Genomic DNA, 18896 nt, shown 5'->3' with positions numbered 1-18896 from the left:
GACCAAAACACCCTATATCTGCCACTCTATCATCAAACACATTCAACAAACCTTCAAAATACTCACTCTATCTCCTTTTCACATCACCACTACTTGTTATCACCTCCCCATTAGCCCCTTCATTGAGGTTCCATTTGTTCCCTTGTCTTACGCACTTTATATACCTCCTTCCAAAACATCTTTTTATTCTCCCTAAAATTTAATGATACTCTCTCACCCCAACTCTCTTTTGCCCTCTTTTTCACCTCTTGCACCTTTCTCTTGACCTCCTTTCTCTTTCTTTTATACATCTCCCACTCATTTGCATTTTTTCCCTGCAAAATTCTTCCAAATGTCTCTCTCTTCTCTTTCACTAATAATCTTACTTCTTCATCCCACCACTCACTACCCTTTGTAATCTGCCCACATCCCACACTTCTCATGCCAAAAGCATATTTTACACAAGCCATCACTGCTTCCTTAAATACATCCCATTCCTTCCCCACTCCCCTTACTTCCTTTGTTCTCACCTTTTTCCATTCTGTACTCAGTCTCTCCTGGTACTTCCTCACACAAGTCTCCCTCCCAAGCTCACTTACTCTCACCACTTTCTTCACCCCAACATTCTCTCTTCTTTTCTGAAAACCTCTACAAATCTTCAACTTGCCCTCCACAAGATAATGATCAGACATCCCTCCAGTTGCACCTCTCAGCACATTAACATCGAAAAGTCTCTCCTCCACGTGCCTGTGAATTAACACATAATCCAATAATGCTCCCTGGCCATCTCTCCTACTTACGTACGTATACTTATATATATCTCTCTTTTTAAACCAGGTATTCCCAATCACCAGTCCTTTTTCAGCACATAAATCTACAAGCTCTTCACCATTTCCATTTACAACACTGAACACTCCATGTATACTAATTATTCCCTCAACTGGCACATTACTCACCTTTGCATTCAAATCACCCATCACTATAACCCGGTCTCGTGCATCAAAACCACTAATACACTCATTCAGCTGCTCCCAAAACACTTGCCTCTCATGAGGTGCATGTCCATGTCTCATGTCCAGGTGCATATGCACCAATAATCACCCATCTCTCTCCATCAACTTTCGGTTTTACCCATATCAGTCTAGAGTTTACTTTCTTACACTCTATCACATACTCCCAACACTCCCCCTGAAACTATCACATACTCCCAACGCTCCTGTTTCAGGAGTAGTGCTACTCCTTCCCTTGCTCTTGTCCTCTCACTAACCCCTGACTTTACTCCCAAGACATTCCCAAACCAATCTTCCCCTTTACCCTTGAGCTTCGTTTCACTCAGAGCCAAAACATCCAGGTTCCTTTCCTCAAACATACTACCTATCTCTCCTTTTTTCTCATCTTGGTTACATCCACACACATTTAGACACCCCAATCTGAGCCTTTAAGGAGGATGAGGACTCCCCGCATGACTCCTTCTTCTGTTTCCCCTTTTAGAAAGTCAAAATACAAGGAGGGGAGGGTTTGTAGCCCCCCGCTCCCGTCACCTTTAGTTGCCTTCTACGACACGTGGGTAATGCGTGGGAAGTATTCTTTCTCCCCTATCCCCAGGGATATGTCTAATGTGTCTAAACCATTTCAACACACCCTCTTCAGTTCTGTCAACCATAGTCTTTTTATTTCCAGACATCTCTCTTACCCTTACATTCTTTATTTGGTCAAACCACCTTACACCACATATTGTACTCCATTTTGATAACCCTTTTATAATTATATTGAGGCTAGGTGAATGTTTGTTATAGATAAAGGAAGTTTTTGGTAAAAGACACGAATTCATAGCTGAAAGTTATCATATCTACATGTATTAGTGTTTGTGATGAATATAACTCCATTGTGTCGTGTTATGTATACCTCTATATGATACTGTAACAGGTATAAATCCAAGTTACCTAATTGGTTAAAGATAGGTAGATATGGTAAGTAGGCACGATATATATGTTACTGTTAACTGAAGGAGAATGCTAACATATATTTTATTTGATGTTTTTCACAGGAAGTAAAGTGTGTTTGGTCTTGAGGCAAGGACTCAGATAAAGAAGAAATATGGTTTACGAACAGATTTCAGAGCAAGCAGAAATAAAAGAATACACCTACATTGTTATTGGAGGAGGCATAGCAGGTGTTACATGTGCAGAACATGTAAGTTATGGATTTCATTTTTGATTCTCTCATTTGTAATGTTTCACTGAAACATAATCTTCGTGTCCTACTGTTACTTCTGTAAAGTATAAAGAAAATGATGTTTTATTTTTATGTATTATACTTTGTCGCTGTCTCCCACATTAGCGAGGTAGCACAAGGAAACAGACAAAAGAATGGCCCAACTCACCCACATACATATGTATATACATACATGGCCACACATGCACTTAAATAAAAAGAGTGTGGTTGAGAGAGCAGAAGAGGGTGCTTTAAAATGGTCTGGTCACATGGAGAGAATGAGTGAGGAAAGATTGACCAAGAGGATATATGTGTCAGAGGTAGTGGGAACGAGGAGAACTGGGAGACCAAATTGGAGGTGGAAAGATGGAGTGAAAAAGATTTTGAGTGATTGGGGCCTGAACATGCAGGAGGGTGAAAGGCGTGCAAGGAATAGAGTGAATTGGAACGATGTGGTATACCGGGGTCGATGTTCTGTCAATGGATTGAACCAGGGCATGTGAAGCGTCTGGGGTAAACCATGGAAAGTTCTGTGGGGCCTGGATGTGGAAAGGGAGCTATGATTTCGGTGCATTATTACATGACAGCTAGAGACTGAGTGTGAACGAATGGGGCCTTTGTTGTCTTTTCCTAGCGCTACCTTGCACACATGAGGGGGGAGGGGGATGTTATTCCATGTGTGGCGACGTGACGATGGGAATAATTATGTACATGTGTATATATGTATATGTCTGTGTGTTTATATATATGTGTACATTGAGATGTTTAGGTATGTATTTTATCGTGTGTGGATGTGTATGTATATACATGTGTATGTGGGTGGGTTGGGCCATTCTTTCATCCGTTTCCTTGCGCTACCTCGCTGACGCGGGAGACAGCGACAAAGCAAAATAATAATAAAAATGATATACATATATACACATGTACATATTCATACTTTCTGCCTTCATCCGTTCCTGTCGCCACCCCGTCACACATGAAATGATGTAAGTGTATTATAAGATCTTGGTAGACAAGCATTTTTAACTTAATCAACATGAAATATTGTACATCTCCTTTTATTATGGATTGATTGCAGGAAGGGTGAGAAAATGTGCTCTTAAGTAGATATACAGTATTCATCATTTTATGCAGGTATAAAAAGGGGTCTTTTATATGATAAGATAGTTGTTAAGATTGGAATTTATCAACCACTGAAATCCGAGCTCAACTGAGAATTCACTACCTCTTGATTTGTTTTTATAGACTTTGAATTCTGCACAACCATTTATTTTGGTGTGCTTCTTAGAATGTAAATGTGAAGTAATTTCTCAACAGGTGATAGAATACTGAAATATGATCTTATTAGATAGGGGCAATGAGTACACATATGGTCAGCCAGAAGCTTTCTGGCATGACCTTATAAAAAAGCAGCAGAATGTTGTTTAATGAATTATAGAAAATGGTAGGAGTATTTTTGCTTTCAACCATTACATGTGCAAAAGTAATTTCTTGATGCTACAATATGAAGATACTGATGTAAAAAATTAGCTGAATTACTTGTTGCTAATCAGTAGAAGGATAATATTTCTAAAAATGTGATTGTATCTACAACTGGAGGTATCTACAGGTCACAAGTGAACCTTTTTCTTTCATTGTGGAAAATTGACTTTGCTTCCAGTGAGAGGGAGGCTAAGGTGGTAGTGTAATGGCCCCTCCAGTGACCCCTGAAAATTTAAGGTGTACTCTTATGACCACACTTGTGTGACTGCTGCCAGCGAGAGGGAGGGCTCAGTTGGTAGTGTATTGATGTCTCCCAGTGCCCCAGCTAACTCGAGGAATGTCCTATCCCCCATCTTTGGAGTGATTCCTTAGGTAGTAGGCTGTTGATGGCAGCACCTAGAGTAGTATTAACATCTTGACCTAGGAGTGTTAAAGGGGTGCCTGGAACCATCATATACCCTCCATTTTAGGATTACTATCTTTCTTTTGTTTTCGTCAAAACTAGATAACTGGGCTAGTCCTACCATCTTCTCCCTACTAGCTCCATACACCTAATCAGATCTCACATACTTTCGACACTGAAGTCTCTTGCAATCTTTTGTCTGCACAGTCTTTTTAAATGCAATCATGGTAGAATCCAATTAACCTATGGTCCCTAGTCCACAGCATCATGGTGTGCTAAGAATCTCTGGGTGCCCATCTGATGCTACTGCTAATGAGAGGGAGGGCCCCAGCAGTAGTAGTACCAGCCCCTCCCATGACCTTTCCCTCTCTGATAGACATGCCTCTTTTCTTCCCACTTTACCAACATTTATGGTCTTTCTAGTAACCTCTCATCTGTTGAACACCATCTCATATCTTACCTCTTTCTGAGGTCCAGTTGTCTAGTGATGTTCTCATTAGCCCCTTTCTCATGTCCAACCATAGTCTCCACTCACAGTTCCAGCTCAGAGGTGGTGTCTGTGCTTATTTTAGCATCATCACACTTTTGGCATGCCTCGAGTCCCCAAACTTTAATGATATCTGGCTCAAAGTGCAACTCCTAGCCATCACTGTTTTCCTTTGTTTTGCTTACTGCTTTCCTAGTTCTACAAATTGTATAACTTTCTTAAAGTATCAAAACTTCTACCCATGAGGCTGTGACATCCTCTCATCTGCAAGCTAGGATCCTCTGTGTAGGAGATTTCTGTGTTCACTGTAGGGAATGGTTGAATTTCTCCCATATGGATGGTTTAGGATTGAAGCTCTCACATTCTTAATTCTCAGTGATCTAAAGCATATTCTAGACTGCTGTGACCACTCATTTGATACTCCTGATATGTTTTTAACTTCACATCCTCTTTATCATAATATACAATCTTGCTATCATTGTTTTCATCTAACCATGCTCTTGTAATTGTATCTGTTTGAATGGCACCTTCCCCTTCAGCAGCCCCCTCTGAACACAAATATGGGCACCTCAGTAAATCTGACTGGAGTAACTAACGAAAATTCTTGTATAACTTTCTTTGTGTAGATTATTGGCTTTCAGGTGGTGATGCTTCTGTATCCACCAAATGCATAACAGAATTAATTGTTAAGGAATGGAAGCATATATATCCCGACTTCCTCTAAGACTACCACTTCTTCCAATCCAGGGTTCAACTGTTCATATAATGAGGCAATATAGGCAAGGGATCAGGCTTATTAAGGTTGGATAAAGTTTCCTTTCCTTCCTCCAACATTCAATTGGCATTAACTGTGAAGCTAAGCATTCCTTTATCCAAAGGAAATGCGATAACTGCTCCTCTTCATCTGCTTATAGGTCTTTCTGGTATTTAGTCAGAGATGTGGCTAACGACTTTTGTCACTCTACCTTTCTCTCACTTTTCTATGCTGACAAAGGAACACTCTTTGGTTTTCATTTCTCTTCTTCTTCTACCTTGGATGACTTTAACGCTCCTTCACCCCCTTATGCTCCTCTTACTAATCCTATGCCTCTCCCTGTAATCTCTTTTTGAACTGTCTGAAAAATGCCTCTCTCTCTGTACCCATGCAAAGCTTATAGACCTGATGTAATAACATCCCCATGTGCTGGAAGAGTGTGTGTCTGAAATTGTGCCAGTGCTTGCTCATCAGTTCCACTACTGTTTAAAGCCTGAACTTTTCTGTCTTCTTGGAAGCATGCATTTGTACCTTCCATACCAAAGAAGGGTAACCATTTTAAACCCTCTAACTATCATGCTGTTGCTTTGATTTCTACCATTTCCAAATTCTTTGAATCACTTCTCAACTCGCAAATTCTCAGACATTTTGAATCTCACAGTCTTCTCTCTAATCACCAGGATGGTTTCTTTAAAATGAGATCCACTTGTGATATCCTTTTTTAAGTTACTAATGTTTGGTCATTGTCCCTGAAAGATTCTGGAGAATCTCATGTAGCTGTTCTCGGTATATCCAAAACTTTTTACAGGATGTGTCATCATGGTTTCATCTCTAAGCTCCCCTGTTTTTGACTTCCCTCCCTCACTTTGCTCTCTGATGTTTAGCTTCCTTTATGGCTACTCAGTCTCTGCGGTTGTTGATTGATCAGTCCATTCCCTTTTCTCCATCAACAGCAGTGTTCTGCAAGGCTCTGTCTTGTCTTCTACACCTTTTTTTTTATTTCTTATCAATGATTTCCTTTCTTCTTCATGTAACCAAATGCACTCATATGTTGATGACTTAATGCTATATTCCTTTACATCCTTCATATCTGCTCCTTCTCGCTTTACATTTGCTTCTCTTCTTGACACAACTTCTTCAATAAACCTGGATTACAAGAGGATATCTCAGTGGAATAGACAAAATCTGGTTAAGTTTAATGCCTGCAAGAGTCAGTTTTTGCCCCGTCTTTCTGTTGGAAATTCATCACAACTTTCCCTCTTCTTTAATGGATCTGTAATTCTACTGCTTTACTCGGTGAACATACTTGGTATTACTGTTACGTCCAACCTTTCTTGGAAGCCAAACTTAACAGAAATAGCTAAGGCTGCCTCTGAGAAACTGGGAGTCCTGTTTAGATGTTGAAATTTCCTTTCTTTAGAACAGTCACTCCATTTATATGAAGGTTTGATCCATTCTTGTATGGAGTATGTACTGCCCTTCCATCTTGGATGGTTCTGCTTTGTCACTTGACAAAGTTAAATGAAGGTGGTCCAACTTATCTACTCTTCCAGGCTAACCTCAAAACTTGACCCACTTTCCATGTGCTGAAGTGTTGGTTCACTTTCCCTCTTCTATAGGTATTACTTTGGGTTTTACCCTTATTAGCTGGCTGCTTGTGTGCCCACCTTTAGCTGGATCATACAGTACTCAGTAAGCTACTGCATCACATAATTACTGTGTGGCTGTAGGTAACTCAAGGATGGGTTGTTTTGACAACTGTTTCTTTTCGTACACTCAAGCCTTGGAACTCATTACCCCCTCATTTCTTTCCCAATAATATTGATACAGTACATTTGAAGACATAGGTTTTTCTTTTTCTCCAAAATTCATAAATACTTTTCCTCATCTCTTCTTTCTTCCTTTCATTAACCTCTTTATATTTCAATTAAGGTCTGGTTATGATGTGTACTTTTGTCCATGACTAGAGCCTCTGACTTACAAAAATATTTTTTAGCTGGAAAACAAACAGAAGCAGCTTTACAGGATTCTCAGTATGGTCATAGTTTTAAGGAATTCCAAGTGTAGAAGCATCAAAGGCACATACAGCTGGAATGTTAAGTCAGAATCCATCTTTAGAATATTGTGGTATCTGACAGCTGCCATTTGGCAGAAAACAGTGGGAAGGGCAAGGGGAAGAAGGCAATGGTAGACCCATTTTATTCTAAATATCCTTGGTGGCATGATGATCTTGTGCAAATTTTATTTCAGTGGCTGCTGAGGTGTTTTCTTTATTAGGCATCTCAGTTGGGGAAGATGAATTGCTTTCAGAGGCTTTGAGGTACTGTAGTTTTTGAAACTGTGTGGATGACAAAGAATTAACCCTATTGTATGCATCTTATTTGCTGCTGACTCTGAAGATTATTTCAGTGGTCTCTCCAGTTTGATTTGTTATTTTGAAATATTGATGTCATTCATCCTGTTGTCCTCATTTCCTGCATTTCTTTCACGTTCATTTGTTTTCATGCTGTTTGCTGTAATTATTCCTTTGATATTATGATGTGATTGGCTTGTATCATTCACTTCTATATCTGAAGACAGTGTTCCGTCACTTTTAAAGATGAATTACTCTCATGTAGATCTGTGGTTTACCTCTATAAAGCTATTGGAATTCTGTCTCATCTGTTGGTCCTTAGATATTTTTATTGTATTTGTATGTAAATCCATAGTCTGCTGCTGTTTCCTACCAATTAATGAAGTCACTCGTCCATTTGATATCAGATCTGGTTTTTCAAATCATTTTGATATATCTTCAAGTAAATTTGGATTTAGTGACATTAGGCAGGAGCATTAGGGAGACAAATTAGGTAGAAGGTTAAAGCACTTAAGGCTAAGAAGTGGCACTGGAGTTCACCAGTTCTGGAAACTTTTGCCATGACCACCCCCTTGAGGGAGTTCCCGAAGGGAATGGGCATCAGAGGTACAGATAGATAGATAGATAGATAGATTAGCTAGGTTTCTCCAAAATTTAAAAATTAAAAGATGAGTGCTTTGGTTTTGATGCATTGCACTTGACAGCTAAATAAAGAACAGATGTGAGGAAATGCAGGCTTTCTTCATTTGTTAATGGAACTACCTCACTTATGCTGGAGACAGCAAACAAGTATATGAAAAAGCATGATTTTTGGTGGTCAGTATGATACTAGGTTTATTGTATTTATGGCTGTACAGGAGACCAGGAAGAAGGTGGAGGAGTGAAGTGAAAGAGGATATGAGGTGATGTGGTTTGAATATTCTGGTGGGTGAAAGGTTTACCTGGAATAAAGTGGATTGGAATGGTATGTGGGAAGGTGTCCCATTGGTAGGCTGAACCAAGACACACACACAACATCCATGGTAAACCATGAAATGGTCTTTGGAGCTTGGCTGTGGGTGCTGGGTTCTGGTTGTGGTGCATTATATATGAATATTAGAGAGTGGCTTGTGAGCAAGTGTGACCAATGGTCATTTGTTCCTGGCCCTGTCGTGCTAACATGGGAAATGTCTAACAAGTATAAAAGATATTTCCATTATATGTTAGATGTGTAAAAGTTCTTTGTGTTGTATTTGCACTTGTTCAGTAAAAATTGTTTTTTGCACATTGAGGATTGATTTACATTATTTAAGTGGTTTGTTAATTCAGTGTAATTGAAAGGTTATATCATTTTGCTTTTGGTTATATTGTTTTGCTTTGGGTTGGGGGGAAATTAATGCTTGGTCAAAAAAACTGTGATTTTAGAATAGCATTCCTGTGAGAATCCTTCAAAAGAATACATTTTTTTTAAGGGAATCAGTTATCCAGACCTAAAGTTTCTTCTAAAAAAAAAAGTTGACTTAGGGAACAAACCTGTTTTGATAGTCATGGTAAAATGTCTCTTTTGGCATGTCATCCTAGATATCCAGTCAGGACTCTCACAGACTTTCTTGATGTCATAGAAGATTACAAATGAAAAAACTTGATTGCTCCCCCAGGCTCCTTTAATTAGAACCTTCATGAATAAAGACTGCTTCCTTCAAAACCTACAATTTTTTGCAGCAGAGAAATTTTGAGGAATGAATGTGACTCATTAATTTACTATCGAGACAGCTGGACAGAAGACTCAAACACCTTAGCATAGTACAGGTTTCCTATATAAGTTAACGAGACTGCATCAGAAAATACTTCAGTAGTTTCAGAAGTATTAACTTCAGAACTTCTTGGGGGAAAAATACAATTACATTCTGGGTTAGTCAAAATCAGCTTAGATTTTTTTGTCCAAATGAAAAAATCCAATATTTTCTCTTAGAGATATCCCTTTCATTTTGCTAGTATAAAGAATTTATTTAAAACTAACAATACTACACTCAATTCATAGAAAATTGATGGAGGTGGTTTGGGCATGTGAAAGGAATGCAAGATGTGGGGACCAATGTTGTACCTTATACTCGCAGGTGGTTTGGGCATTTGAAAGGAATGCAAAATGTGGGGTTTACAAGGAGAGTGTATGGTGGTATGATTGAAGGGGTTGATGTGAGAGGAAGACCACTTATGACATTGAGAAATAGAATGGAAGAGCACTGGAGAGAGAGAAGTGGTGAAAGATTGCTTGGAAAGGTGTATGTGAGGAAGGCGTGTAAAGACAGGAATAAGTGGAGACTTTGCCTTGGCCACCCCCTTGGTGGGAGATCCTGGAGGGAATAGACATCAGAGATGTAGTTGGGTAGATAGACTAAACCATTTGTCTGCGAGAAGGCATTAGTAATTGTGGAGGTTCATATGCTTAAAGAGCTCATCATGTTCTCTAGATAGAGGCTTGCTGGTAATGGTTTGGGGGTTAGGAAAGGTTGGTTTCAGGCTCATTTTCAGATGATGAAATAAGTTCTGCTAGGACAAGCAAAACTGGTAGAAGACTTGGGTTCCTTTTAGACATTTGATTGGAGACTATGACCGGTTGAAGGATAATGAACTCCAAGGCAAGAAGTGGGAAGTGATTGATGCTCCTCAGGTGTTTTTCTCCCTGCACTTTTTCACTATTTTAGCAGACCATTGTAGCATTGCTTGACTCCGTTAAGGTTTGAGAGAGCTCTCACTACTCTCAAGGTTTGGGTCAGTGTCTTATTCCACCTGGTTGGCCTTTAGAATGCTATACTCATTTTTCGTGAGTGCCTGCATGATGTAATAGAGCATCCTTGCTTATTTTCTTTAATGTTTTCATTGGTGTCTTTTTTCAGCAGAAGACTATGACTTGGCACTTTTTAAAGGATAGGTTTTTCATTTCCTCTAAAATTCTCTGATGCTTTTCCTTATCTCTTCTTTTTTCCTTCCAGTAAACTTGTTATATTTCAGTTAAGGCCTGACATAGATGTGGACTTTATCCATGATTGGAGCTTCCATCATGAAATAAGATATCAACCAACATTTCATCAAACAAGAGCACTTATGCATAAAAGCAACCCATGCAGGGTGTAAACACAGATTGACTCTTAGACAAAGCATATGAGTTATCATTAGGAGCTGTCATCTGTCTGTGCATAGGAAATCTGACTGAAAGGAAATGAGATGAATCAAAAGCCCATTAACTTACAAATTATTAAACTAATGGGTGGTACCTGTTTTTGCATCTTTCATAAACTCTCACTGTGCTAAAAGGTAAGCCAGCATAACCTTTATGAATAAAAGGTCCAGAGAATAAGAAACTCTCAAAGGCAACCTCTTATAGTGTTCATTTTCATGTACCTATCACTTGTCTTTGAATCCGGAAGAGCTGGGATTGTCATGCTGGGCTGCTGGTGCTAAGAGGAAGAACTAAAATTATTTTACATTTGCAAAAAAACTGTACACACTTGGATTGAAATGTAAAGAGGAAGGCTGTTAAGGGTTGTAGGATTATAAGTTGGATACAAGGTTGTGAGGTATAGAAATAAATGGAGAAATGCTTGGTGAATTGGCAAGATCAGAAGAGCTGTGGAAGAGAAGAGAAAAGCATGTGGAAGATTGTTCAAAATGAATGTACCAGTTGAAGTTCAGCAAAAGAGGAGGAATGAATATGAAATCTGTAAGCGAAATCTTAGGAAGCTGATAGAGGAAAGCAAAGAAAGAATAGATGAAAATTATGGAAGAGAGTTGAGTGAAAAGTTTAAGGAGAATAAGAAATTGCACTGAAGGAAGGTGAAAAAAGAAAGAGGTGGATATACAAATGGAAATGGAAATGGGGGAATTAAGGAAGAGGAGTTATTGGATCAAAAGGAGGAAGTGAAAGGAAGATGAAAAGAGTATTTTGAAGAACGGATAAATGTAGAAGAGGGTGAGGCAGCAGTTGGTATATGCATATGTATGGAGGATGGAAGGAGAAGGATACAAGTACAGGAGCCTTTAGAAAGAAAGGAGGTAAAAAGGGGAATGATGAGGTTGAAGGTAGGAAAGGCACTTGGAGTGGATAGGATTACGGGTGAAACATTGAAGTATTGGGGAGAAAGTTGTGATAGAGTGGATGCATTTGATATGTAATTTAGCATGGAAGCAGAATGTTTTGCCTTAGAATTGGATGAAATCTATTATTGTTCCTTTATTTGAAGGAAATGGTTCTGAGGAGTTATGTACAAATTATGGGAGAATAAGTCTTGTAAGTACCCTAAGAAAATTGTATGCAAGAGAGGTGATAGATAGAGTGATGGAAGTGACTGAATTCAGAATAAGTGAGAATCAAGGGATTTTTAAGGAAGTTTAGGGAATGTGTAGGATCAAATTTTTACAGTAAAAAGGACTGTAGAAAAGTATCTAGGGAAAGTTAAGAAGCTGTATGTAGCCTTAATGGATCAGGAGAAAGCATATGACAGAGTTGAGTGGAATATTTTATGGGATGTGTTAAGGATACATGGGCTAGGGGGGGAACTGTTGGAGGGTGTGAATACCTTTACAGGAGCAAATGCATGTGTAAGTGTGGATGGAAAGTTGAGGCAGGGCTATGTGATGTCACTGTGGCTTTTTAACATATATACGTATGGAGTGACAAGAAAGATGAAATTAAAACAAGGGAATGTGGATGCAGAGATTGAGTGTGGTGATGAGGTATGGTGTAGTGACAAGCCTGTTTGCAGATGATTTTGTTTGCTGAGAATGAAAAGGAGTTGCAGTAGGTTGTAAGTGTGTTTTATGATGTGTGTAAACATAGGCAGTTGAAGGTAAATGTGAGTAATAGTAAAGTAAAGGTGTTAAAAAAGAAACAAACTGACAGTATAGATTTTGCAAAGCCCTGTAGAGTGCGAGAAGAAAGTGCATTAAACTGTTATATCCATGGGGGAAGAAAGCCTGGAAGAGATGAAAGCATTTAATTATTTCGTTGATCCTGTTAAGTTTGGTGATATGGAAGGTGAGATATGGGTGACAGCAGAACAGGGCAGAAGAGTTATTGGTTCCCTTAATAGAATATTGAAGGGTAGAGGTGAAAGGATTAAGGGACAGCATAGTCTACCTGACCTTAACCTTTGTAGCCAGAACATAGACATGGGATGAGTCACAGAGGTCAGGAATCCTGGTTGTAGAAATGTGTTATTTGAGAGGAGCATGGGTATAACTAGAAGGAATTAGTAGAATAATGAAGGGATGTATGAGAGATTTGGTATGGTGGGGAATGCAAAGAGATTAATTATGAGAAATTTGGTATAGTGGGGAATGCAAAGGGATTGAATTATGGAGTGATAGAGTGGGTGAAACGTTATACTCTAAGGTGGTTTTGGCATGCGGAAAGAATGCAAGACTGGGAGTTTACAAGGAGAGTGTATGATATGATTAAAGGGCTTGTTGTGAGAGGAAAATCACCTGTGACTTGGTGAAACAGAGTGGAAGAGTAAAGGAGGGAGAGAAATGATGCAGGAATGCATGGAATGATGTATGTGAGGAAGACATGTAAGGATGGATAAGTGGGGACTTTTACCAGGGTCACTTCCTTGATAGGAGTTCCTTAAGGGTGTGGGCATTAGAGATACAGATAGATGGATAGATAGCAGAAGTCTTCGATACCTCATAAACTTTCATCAGGTTCTCGTATAATTTTCTCCATCAGTGTTGTTTCCCAAGCCCATGCATGAAAACAGTGATGATTTATTGTAAATTTAAGAACGGAGTGGAAAAGTTGTAGAGGTAGGTGCATTGTTAGATTCATAAGAAAAAGATTCTTGAATGGAGACAGATAAAGTACAGTATGTAGACTGATGAATGTATACATAATATTTCCATATGCATATCCTTTTTTAATTAAATATCACTTTAGTAAATCCAGGAGATAGTAGATAACATATGCCTTTTTTTCAGTGCATTATACTTATATGAGCATAAATGAGGTCATTTTTCACCTGTTCCTGGCACTACCTTGCTAACAAGGGAAACAGCGAACAACTATGAAAAACTCCATTGTAGGAAGCATATGTGGATATAATATTCATGAGCTGTAAATGAGAGTGAAAACTTAATTACTTCAATTAATGATCATACTGAATGTATAGTCATACTGAGATGTTAATATTTCATGCATTTACTAACTATTATTATTATTTTTGCTTTGTCGCTGTCTCCCACGTTTGCGAGGTAGCGCAAGGAAACAGACGAAAGAAATGGCCCAACCCACCCCCATACACATGTATCTACACACGTCCACACACGCAAATATACATACCTATACATCTCAATGTACACATATATATACACACACAGACACATACATATATACCCATGCACACAATTCACACTGTCTGCCTTTATTCATTCCCATCGCCACCTCGCCACACATGGAAAACCATCCCCCTCCCCCCTCATGTGTGCGAGGTAGCGCTAGGAAAAGACAACAAAGGCCTCATTTGTTCACACTCAGTCTCTAGCTGTCATGCAATAATGCCCGAAACCACAGCTCCCTTTCCACATCCAGGCCCCACACAACTTTCCATGGTTTACCCCAGACGCTTCACATGCCCTGATTCAATCCACTGACAGCACGTCAACCCCGTTATACCATATCGATCCAATTCACTCTATTCCTTGCCCGCCTTTCACCCTCCTGCATGTTCAGGCCCTGATCACTCAAAATCTTTTTCACTCCATCTTTCCACCTCCAATTTGGTCTCCCACTTCTCCTCGTTCCCTCCACCTCGGACACATATATCCTCTTGGTCAATCTTTCCTCTTTCATTCTCTCCATGTGCCCAAACCATTTCAAAACACCCTCTTCTGCTCTCTCAACCATGCTCTTTTTATTTCCACACATCTCTCTTACCCTTACATTACTTACTCGATCAAACCACCTCACACCACACATTGTCCTCAAACATCTCATTTCCAGCACATCCACCCTCCTGCGCATTTACTAACTACAGCATGTAAAACTTTTGAAAACTCATCTGAGTATCTTTCCTCTAAGTTTTACTGTAATACCATACAAAGAAAGCAGCCAGTAATCTATGTTTACCCTAAGCTGAATTTGTAAAATTTGTAAAGACTGCTCCTATCCTTACTAGCACAAGTTGAATATCATGATTCATTTTGACAACTTCTGAGAAAGTCACTCCCAAAAATTGGTCCAAGAGTTGCAAAATCCAATTTTAACCCCTTTATCATTTAGAATAACAAACATTCATAACTCTTACAAAAAAGAATATAAACTAACCAGAAACATTCCTTTTGAGCTACACTTGTATATCATTGGAGGTAATATATATATATATATATATATATATATATATATATATATATATATATATATATATATATATATATATATATATATTTATTTATATATTTATTATACTTTGTCGCTGTCTCCCGCGTTTGCGAGGTAGCGCAATGAAACAGACGAAAGAAATGGCCCCCCCCCCATACACATGCATATACATACGTCCACACACGCAAATATACATACCTACACAGCTTTCCATGGTTTACCCCAGACGCTTCATATGCCTTGCTTCAATCCACTGACAGCACGTCAACCCCGGTATACCACATCGCTCCAATTCACTCTATTCCTTGCCCTCCTTTCACCCTCCTGCATGTTCAGGCCCCGATCACATAAAATCTTTTTCACTCCATCTTTCCACCTCCAATTTGGTCTCCCTCTTCTCCTTGTTCCCTCCACCTCCGACACATATATCCTCTTGGTCAATCTTTCCTCACTCATCCTCTCCATGTGCCCAAACCACTTCAAAACACCCTCTTCTGCTCTCTCAACCACGCTCTTTTTATTTCCACACATCTCTCTTACCCTTACATTACTCACTCGATCAAACCACCTCACACCACACATTGTCCTCAAACATCTCATTTCCAGCACATCCATCCTCCTGCGCACAACTCTATCCATAGCCCACGCCTCGCAACCATACAACATTGTTGGAACCACTATTCCTTCAAACATACCCATTTTTGCTTTCCGAGATAATGTTCTCGACTTCCACACATTCTTCAAGGCCCCCAGGATTTTCGCCCCCTCCCCCACCCTATGATCCACTTCCGCTTCCATGGTTCCATCCGCTGCCAGATCCACTCCCAGATATCTAAAACACTTCACTTCCTCCAGTTTTTCTCCATTCAAACTCACCTTCCAATTGACTTGACCCTCAACCCTACTGTACCTAATAACCTTGCTCTTATTCACATTTACTCTTAACTTTCTTCTTCCACACACTTTACCAAACTCAGTCACCAGCTTCTGCAGTTTCTCACATGAATCAGCCACCAGCGCTGTATCATCAGCGAACAACAACTGACTCACTTCCCAAGCTCTCTCATCCCCAACAGACTTCATACTTGCCCCTCTTTCCAAAACTCTTGCATTTAGCTCCCTAACAACCCCATCCATAAACAAATTAAACAACCATGGAGACATCACACACCCCTGCCGCAAACCTACATTCACTGAGAACCAATCACTTTCCTCTCTTCCTACACGTACACATGCCTTACATCCTCGATAAAAACTTTTCACTGCTTCTAACAACTTTCCTCCCACACCATATATTCTTAATACCTTCCACAGAGCATCTCTATCAACTCTATCATATGCCTTCTCCAGATCCATAAATGCTACATACAAGTCCATTTGCTTTTCTGAGTATTTCTCACATACATTCTTCAAAGCAAACACCTGATCCACACATCCTCTACCACTTCTGAAACCACACTGCTCTTCCCCAATCTGATGCTCTGTAGATGCCTTCACCCTCTCAATCAATACCCTCCCATATAATTTACCAGGAATACTCAACAAACTTATACCTCTGTAATTTAAGCACTCACTCTTATCCCCTTTGCCTTTGTACAATGGCACTATGCACGCATTCCGCCAATCCTCAGGCACCTCACCATTAGTCATACATACATTAAATAACCTTACCAACCAGTCAACAATACAGTCACCCCCTTTTTTAATAAATTCCACCGCAATATATATATATATTTTTTTTTTTTTTTTTATACTTTGCCGCTGTCTCCCGCGTTTGCGAGGTAGCGCAAGGAAACAGACGAAAGAAATGGCCCAACCCCCCCCATACACATGTACATACACACGTCCACACACGCAAATATACATACCTACACAGCTTTCCATGGTTTACCCCGGACGCTTCACATGCCTTGGTTCAATCCACTGACAGCACGTCAACCCCGGTATACCACATCACTCCAATTCGCTCTATTTCTTGCCCTCCTTTCACCCTCCTGCATGTTCAGGCCCCGATCACACAAAATCCTTTTCACTCCATCTTTCCACCTCCAATTTGGTCTCCCTCTTCTCCTCGTTCCCTCCACCTCCGACACATATATCCTCTTGGTCAATCTTTCCTCACTCATTCTCTCAATGTGCCCAAACCATTTCAAAACACCCTCTTCTGCTCTCTCAACCACGCTCTTTTTATTTCCACACATCTCTCTTACCCTTACGTTACTTACTCGATCAAACCACCTCACACCACACATTGTCCTCAAACATCTCATTTCCAGCACATCCATCCTCCTGCGCACAACTCTATCCATAGCCCACGCCTCGCAACCATACAACATTGTTGGAACCACTATTCCTTCAAACATACCCATTTTTGCTTTCCGGGATAATGTTCTCGACTTCCACACATTTTTCAAGGCTCCCAAAATTTTTGCCCCCTCCCCCACCCTATGATCCACTTCCGCTTCCATGGTTCCATCCGCTGACAGATCCACTCCCAGATATCTAAAACACTTCACTTCCTCCAGTTTTTCTCCATTCAAACTCACCTCCCAATTGACTTGACCCTCAACCCTACTGTACCTAATAACCTTGCTCTTATTCACATTTACTCTTAACTTTCTTCTTCCACACACTTTACCAAACTCCGTCACCAGCTTCTGCAGTTTCTCACATGAATCCGCCACCAGCGCTGTATCATCAGCGAACAACAACTGACTCACTTCCCAAGCTCTCTCATCCCCAACAGACTTCATACTTGCCCCTCTTTCCAAAACTCTTGCATTTACCTCCCTAACAACCCCATCCATAAACAAATTAAACAACCATGGAGACATCACACACCCCTGCCGCAAACCTACATTCACTGAGAACCAGTCACTTTCCTCTCTTCCTACACGTACACATGCCTTACATCCTCGATAAAAACTTTTCACTGCTTCTAACAACTTGCCTCCCACACCATATATTCTTAATACCTTCCACAGAGCATCTCTATCAACTCTATCATATGCCTTCTCCAGATCCATAAATGCTACATACAAATCCATTTGCTTTTCTAAGTATTTCTCACATACATTCTTCAAAGCAAACACCTGATCCACACATCCTCTACCACTTCTGAAACCACACTGCTCTTCCCCAATCTGATGCTCTGTACATGCCTTCACCCTCTCAATCAGTACCCTCCCATATAATTTACCAGGAATACTCAACAAACTTATACCTCTGTAATTTGAGCACTCACTCTTATCCCCTTTGCCTTTGTGCAATGGCACTATGCACGCATTCCGCCAATCCTCAGGCACCTAACCATGAGTCATACATACATTAAATAACCTTACCAACCAGTCAACAATACAGTCACCCCCTTTTTTAATAAATTCCACTGCAATACCATCCAAACCTGCTGCCTTGCCGGCTTTCATCTTCCGCAAAGCTTTTACTACCTCTTCTCTGTTTACCAAATCATTTTCCCTAACCCTCTCACTTTGCACACCACCTCGACCCAAACACCCTATATCTGCCACTCTGTCATCAGACACATTCAACAAACCTTCAAAATACTCATTCCATCTCCTTCTCACATCACCACTACTTGTTATCACCTCCCCATTTACGCCCTTCACTGAAGTTCCCATTTGCTCCCTTGTCTTACGCACCCTATTTACCTCCTTAAATAGGTTTGATGAAATGTGTTGCAGTGGCCTAAGTGTCTGATTCAGGGTTACATCCAGCAGGTATACCTGGTTTACTTTGGATGTACTGAAGTGCAGCTGAAAGCTGTATCCCTTCCTAGATTTGTTAATTCATTTTCCCGGTGCAATTTATGACCGCATTGGGTATCGTGAATTAACTGTCGTCGTCCACCCT

General features: G+C 40.0%; 1 protein-coding gene across 1 annotated transcript in view; it reads left to right on the top strand.

The window, feature by feature from the left end:
- Pyroxd1 (pyridine nucleotide-disulfide oxidoreductase domain 1) overlaps positions 1-18896 on the top strand; it is a 140585-nt gene that overhangs the window by 43451 nt on the left and 78238 nt on the right. Inside the window, exon 2 of the mRNA XM_071659568.1 lies at positions 2027-2172. Within this exon, the coding sequence (XP_071515669.1) occupies positions 2077-2172 (96 nt within the window). The 5' untranslated portion in view covers positions 2027-2076. The remainder of the gene's footprint in view (positions 1-2026; positions 2173-18896) is intronic.

This window comes from Panulirus ornatus, chromosome 68 (genome assembly GCF_036320965.1).
Source record: "Panulirus ornatus isolate Po-2019 chromosome 68, ASM3632096v1, whole genome shotgun sequence".
Lineage (NCBI taxonomy): Eukaryota > Metazoa > Arthropoda > Malacostraca > Decapoda > Palinuridae > Panulirus > Panulirus ornatus.
This window is presented reverse-complemented; position numbering and strand designations above follow the sequence as displayed.